Source organism: Thalassophryne amazonica, chromosome 19 (assembly GCF_902500255.1).
Source record: "Thalassophryne amazonica chromosome 19, fThaAma1.1, whole genome shotgun sequence".
Classification (NCBI taxonomy): domain Eukaryota; kingdom Metazoa; phylum Chordata; class Actinopteri; order Batrachoidiformes; family Batrachoididae; genus Thalassophryne; species Thalassophryne amazonica.
In genome coordinates this window covers 67,923,221-67,929,912 of record NC_047121.1, presented here as the reverse complement: position 1 = coordinate 67,929,912, position 6,692 = coordinate 67,923,221, and the positions used below count along the sequence as shown (strand labels likewise).

At 40.4% G+C, this 6,692-nt stretch overlaps 1 protein-coding gene across 1 annotated transcript in view; it reads right to left on the bottom strand.

Moving 5' to 3' along the window:
* Positions 1-4,397: 4,397 nt before the first annotated feature.
* prkcha (protein kinase C, eta, a) overlaps positions 4,398-6,692 on the bottom strand; it is a 115,727-nt gene continuing 113,432 nt past the window's right edge. Inside the window, exon 14 of the mRNA XM_034195359.1 lies at positions 4,398-6,670. Within this exon, the coding sequence (XP_034051250.1) occupies positions 6,521-6,670 (150 nt within the window). The 3' untranslated portion in view covers positions 4,398-6,520. The remainder of the gene's footprint in view (positions 6,671-6,692) is intronic.

Sequence of the window (6,692 nt, the reverse complement as noted above, 5' to 3'; positions counted from 1 at the left end):
ATAACTGAATTGAGTTCATCCAAAGAACCATTTTTTTAGTGTAATAAATATATGATGTCCCAACTAAATTAAATGATCTTGCATGGATGTGCTTTATTTGAGTTGAGGCTGCATATATTTATTAGATGGAAATCTTGCAATAACTGAGTTCATCCAATGAGTCAGTTTTTTGAGTGGTCACGGGGGGCTGGACCCTATCCCAGCATTCTTAGGGCGTGAGACGGGGTACACCCTGGACAGGGCATCAGTCTGTCGCAGGGCCACATTATACAAATAATGAATGTTTTATGAGTGCAATGGTCAGAATATTTCATTTGGTGAAAGATGGAATTTCCCATTCAACGAAGCTTTGTCGAATGGAAAATTCGTAACATGATAACTAAGCATGTCACATGGTGTAAACTATTCCTTTTTAAAGCCCTATTAACTCAACCAATAATTTGCATCACTTTTTACCAAAATTGGAGCAACTTGAACTTTTCCCAATAATATATCACCTCTGAAAATGGAGGGACTGTGTTTAAAAATGGCTGTAATTCCAAAATGGTTAAGGTGATACTTTTGTTACACACACTGAATTAAATCACAATGTCTACACTACAAGCACATGCTAAATGTTTCATTTTATCTCTATTGTGGTGGTGTACAGAGGTGAAATTACAAAAATGCTATCACCATCCAAAACCTTATGGACCTGAATATATGTGGATACAACAAAAGATGAGGTAATGAACGCATGTTTTATGTAAACGCACTTCAAATTTATTAAATGAGAGAAAAATGTCCTCCAGAGAATTACTTAGTCGATATCAGTGTGGTTCTGATTTTCTGATCATCTATTGCTCTCTTTTGTGGTATTTATCAAACAGGTTAGACATTAGAATCAAACTTCAGTCAGTCAGAGAGTGCTGGCAGCCTACAGTGCATCACAGTAATGAAAGTCGAGACAAAGCTCCTAAATCTTTTCTCTCATTCGGATGGTACTCAAGGAAAGCTGCCAAACAGAGGAATGGTAATGTGTAAGCAAAAAGTCAAGTCATTTAATCCAGTGTTCCATCCTTAGTATGGTGCACAAACTGTCTTTGTTAAGAAGAGCTCAAAGCTGAAAGCCTGAAACGTGAACTGATGTTAAGACTTTGAGGTCATACAAATAGGGATCCGACATTTAGCTGATGGTTAAAGAATCACAAACAAGATAGATAAACATATCTATATAGATATAGATGTATACATACATCTATATCTATAGATATATAGATGTATACATACATCTATATCTATAGATATAGACACAGACACACACACACACACACGTCTGGTTGGTTGGCCAGCAGCTGCTTGTCTGTCTGGAATTTTAAGTCCCACAGGACCTTAACCCTGTCAATATCAACCACCTCTGGTGGTGTCTCCCATTGGAACTGGGGGACTTTTAATCTGTAGGTGGGACAGATGTTACACTATTCCCGACACTTGGTGGTGCCTCTCAGTGTACGCTGTCCCACTGTGTCCCAGCTTACATCTTGCATCCTACTAATACGTGCTGGACTATATCTGGGGCAAATATGCACAGCCTGCAACTTGGGTCCTGTCAAGTGTGGCAGACTCCTGCTTCACTGGAATAAAATGTTCCCATAGGCACTTAGCAGTGTGTCAAACCTTGACAGCACAGTCTTATACAGGATTGGAAGCTGAAGACAAAGAGATGCAACATGTAGTCCTAAGACTTCCTCCTTCCAACTGCCAGCAAGAGCCCATTTCCATTCTGCGACATCAGGACCATCTATATCTGAACATGATCAGCAAGTGGAACAGTGTATTTACCAAAGATTTCTGATCATTTTTTCTTGTTTTATTAACTGCTTGCAATTTCTAGCTCTAACACCATTATTTTCATGTTTTGCAAAGTGTCCGTCATGTCTTCCTGCTGCTTTCAGCAGTGACAGTAGTGACATTGTGTGGTTTCCTGTTTTTTTTTTTCTTTTTCCTTCTACTGGTGTATAGTGACAAAACAACAACTACACACATGACCAGATAACTGGCTAATGCTTCCTGCAAGGTTAAGGGACTGGACTAGTTATGTTAAAGGAAGCTATCTCCTAAACCTTAAAAATTAAAAGAAGTTAAAAGCATATTTACTCATCTTCCACTGGTGCTGTTGGATTCAGTTTATTCAAGTATGTAATTAAATTCAACTTACTGATATTTGGGAGTCTACACAGAGAGATAACCCATCATATTGAACAATGTGACCATCAGGTTTTCTAAATGTATGTATTTCAGCTTTTAGAGCCAAGTGATTTTGCTCACACTGTGTCTCTTATAATGGCAGTGCATACACATTTTCTCCAATCAAACATGGTGTACCCCAAGTTTTGTTGTGGGCCCACTGATGCTTTCACTTTCAATGAAACCTTTTGCTCAAACTGTGGGCTCTAAAAATGGAGGGAATGTGCATTAAACTGCTATTTGGAGCGATGCTTGAACAAAATTTCATTGTGTTTTATATGCAATGACAATAAATTACCTATCCATCTAAAAAATGTCTTTAATTCCTTTATGGTTAATGTGATTTTGGTGCACAGAGGCAAAACTACAAAATAAATAAAATTGTTTTACTGTCCAAATAGTTACAGGCCTAATAGCTGAATGTGGAATGAACTTGTGCAGCTGCACTGTTGCATAATCAACAAATTGCTTTATGTCACTTTATGCCACATTTTGTCTGTAAATAAAAAATGTGCATTAGATTTTTGTTTGTTTTTTTATGATGAGACACGTGGTTCAACTCTCAAAAGAATGTTTCAAGTACCAGCAAGTTGATTTTAATTGTGTACCAGAATGAACCTGTTGAGACCCAAGAAATGCAGGTGCAAGTGTTTTAAACGTTTCCTTTACAGTTTTGAAAAGGGTCATCAATAATAAAGTGTTTATAATACTTAAAAATTTGAACATCGAGTTACAGGTGGAGTACTGTAAGGCTTCACATTTCTCTCCCTAGTTTTAATCTTCAAATAGGTTCAGCATGGACAATACTGAATAACTTTCTCAGTTTTGCATAATGCCCCATGTAGCAAGAAGACTTCAAAGTTATCTTGTTGAGAAAGTCATTACTTGAGAAACATTCCTCCAGAGCCACCTTGACACATTCGATTATATCTGTGGTGATATATTGTACCGTCGTTCTTCTCCCAACAACTGAAGTTCTTTATGATGAAATCTCAAAACTTCCTGATATTTCACAGTCTGAATGAATCACTGCACCATTTCCAATCCAGATGAAATCTTGCATCATCCACAACTGTCCCAGTCACAGAGAAGGCTCGAGTCAGCACCAGATGCCTAGTGCATGTGTTACAGGCTGTGACTGGTTTAAAAGAGTAAAATCACACTATAAGATGCTGTCATCACCATAGAGCGATATATTTTATTTGACATTTCATATCAAGTCCTGCAGGTTATACAAAAGGATGCTCTGAAGCTTTGTTTGTTTTTTGAGAGGAGTGGCTCAACTCTCTTTCAGTCAATCTTTGTGTTATTTATTTTTAAACATTGTTTTTTTTAAGGTTTTAAATCACTGTTAAATCTCTGTCATGCATAGTAATCCTCCTGGACAGCTTGGCTTTTCTCAGAATTTCTGTCAGAGTGGTTAGGTTGGGGTGATTCTTTCCTGTCTGTGGTGAGTGCTGGAGCAGAAATGGACAAACACAAACAAAGTGCTTTTCCATTTTAACCAACTGGAAGCAAATTCATCCATCTGCATGAGAGCAAATATTCAGTAAAACTCGACATGTTCTTTGGTATGAATTCAGCTAAAATTAAGGGCTGGTGTGAGTTTTTTCTTTGATCAGCTGGGACCCTTGCTGCTGCTGGAATACACTCTCCTGAAGCATAGCAAGGTCCCTCAGGGAGACAAGATACAAGTCCTGTGTAGGTCCTGAGGCATATTTGTGCCTTGCTTATCCCCAGATACCACAGCATGAAGAAGATGAGAATGTACGACTCTCCCCAGGTGGGACACCAGTCCACTGCACGTTACTTTCTGTGATTTACAGCTGGGTGGATTACGACAATGCAGCGGCATCTATTCTAAGGACAGATACAGGTAACATGACCAGGAACTGAACTTAGGTCTCCATATCGATAGCCCAAATCATGTCACACCGAGCTACCTACTCTGCTGTTTTTAGAAATGTAGATGAAGAAGCAAGTCCCATATTAGCCCCGAGGTCCATATCTGTGGAGTCCATAATGTGAAAAAACAGGTAAAAGTCTGCAACTCCTCATGGACAGGATGCCAGTTTGACTCTGGTTACTTCTCCAGCTAAGGCCAGTACATGGGTGGACTTGGACAATGCAGATTAAGTGTCTTGTCCAAGGACATACACAGGTAGAGTGACCAAGAATCAAACCCATGCCTACGTATTGATAGACCAACAACTTAACCCACTGAGCCACCTGCTCTGGTGTTCTTTGGAAGGTAGTGCCACCATAAATCTGCAAGGGCGGGGAGGGGGATCTGACCCATTTAGGCAGATATCATACTTTATTTGGTCCAAAATAAAGGCACAATCTTTTGTTTACAGCCTCATAGAGCCTTCCATGTATTCCTGTAGATTGCACTGACAGCTACTTTCCACTTTATTAGGTATACCTTACTAGTACCGGTTGAACCGCCTATTGCCTTTAGATCCCCTTGTTGCCTTTAGATCACCCTTAATTGTTCATGGAATAGATTCAACAAGGTGCTTGATACATTCCTCAGACATTTGGATCCATATTGGGACGATAGCTTCATGTAGCTGGTACATCATCAGTAGCCTGAAGTGTAGATAACATGGTTACTTTCTTTCATGCTATTTATGCCCAATCATCTGAATGTTGCAGCAGAAATTAAGACTCATCAGACTCTGTAACAAGTGTCCAACTGTCCAATATTGGTGAGCCTGTGTTGTGCATTCAGAGATGTTCTTCTGCACACCTTGATATAACAGGATCGGTTGTTTGCTTATGTGATTGCCATCCCAGACCCTGGGCAGTTATATGGTGAGGCAGATGCTCCTACACCACGCGTTGGGTGTAATGAGTGGTTATTTCAGTTTGGTGATGCCTTTCTATGAACTTAAACCAGCTTCGCCATTCTTCTCTGATCCTTGCCATCAACAAGGCATTTACTTCCAAAGAACTATCGCTCACTGGGTGTTACTTCTTTTTCAAATGAGTGTCTATAAACCCAGAGATGGTTGTGGGTGAAAAATCCAGTAGACAAGCAATTTCAGAAATACTCAAACCAGCCCATCTGGTAAGAACCTCCATGCCGGAGCAGATCCAAGGGGGGTGTGGGGTTCCCTTTCATGGACCCCCAAAGAAACATATCCCCACTGAATGCCCTTTCTGAAGCCTCTATTCAGCAACAAGTGAGTCAGCTAGATACATTTGTACCACGCCATGATTCAGCAAGGGTGTTCACTTTTTTAGTCACAGACATTTCAAACGTTCTCTGTTAGTTTTCATTGTAACATCACGGCATCACATTCAAGATTGTACAGTACAAGTTCAAATGAATACAAACAGGTTATAAAGTATCTTTTCTCTATGGTGTATTCTGTGGTGAAATACATACCAAAATGCAGGAAATGGCACCTAAAAATTCAAAATTTTCTCGGGGGCATGTCCCAGACCCACCTCAGGAAAGTGTGATCTTTCAGCTATGCCTGGCCCATTCACAAATCCACACCACACTGCCCCCCCTCGCCCTTACAAAATCCTGGCTCTGCCCCTGCCTCCGTGCCACATTCAAAGTCACTTAAATCACTTTTCTGCCCCATTTTGATGCCACATTTGAACTTCAGCAGATCCTTCAGAGCATGCTGGCACGATAAATGCTTTGCGTTTCTGTCACATGATTGACTGCTTAGCTGTTTGCTCAATCAAGCAGATGAACAAGTCAACCTAATGGAGTGACCAATGAGTGTACTGTCAGTTTTCCTCCAATGCAACCAGAGTTTGGAAAAATACGTGTCCCATCATCCAATTGCCGGCAGACTGCATGACCACTAGAGGGTGTGAATCTGTTATTCTCCATCTTTCCACTTCCATTGAAATGATTAACTTCTTCTCTACATCAGTCTGACAGTAAGTGAAGTTTTGCACACGGTGTAATACCTCACATGGCTGCTAAGCACATTTATAAAATATGAACATGACGGCATCATTGTCTCTTCACTAAAACCTACATAGATGCATCAAAGCGGAATCATATTTAAAATTAAATGTCCTTCATAAAGCTGATAAAACCTTCATGTGACTTTTTTCACCCCCCCAGTACAAGCCCTTAAGAATTCCTTAAGAAGTCCTTGTTGAGCAAGTGCTTGTCTCACTACTTGACACTTTCAGCTGTCATGTCTCTGGGGAGTGTGACAGCGTAATACTGTAGAAGGTGGTCGAGGCAGGTTTTGGTCAATCTACTGACACCAAGAGGAGAGATAAGTGCAGACTGACTGGAGGGTCAGTGAGAAGACTTCTAGCTGTCCAGCAGTTCAGGAGATGTGAAAGAGAAGTTACAAAACTCCTCCTGATTGACGGACGGGAAGATGGGGTCATCAATGGGCGTGAGGGTCGGCTCTTCCTGAGTAAAGTCGGGGTCAAAGTTGTTGACGTCTTCTGGTGTTTTCTGCCGGGGAATTAAAAAAAAG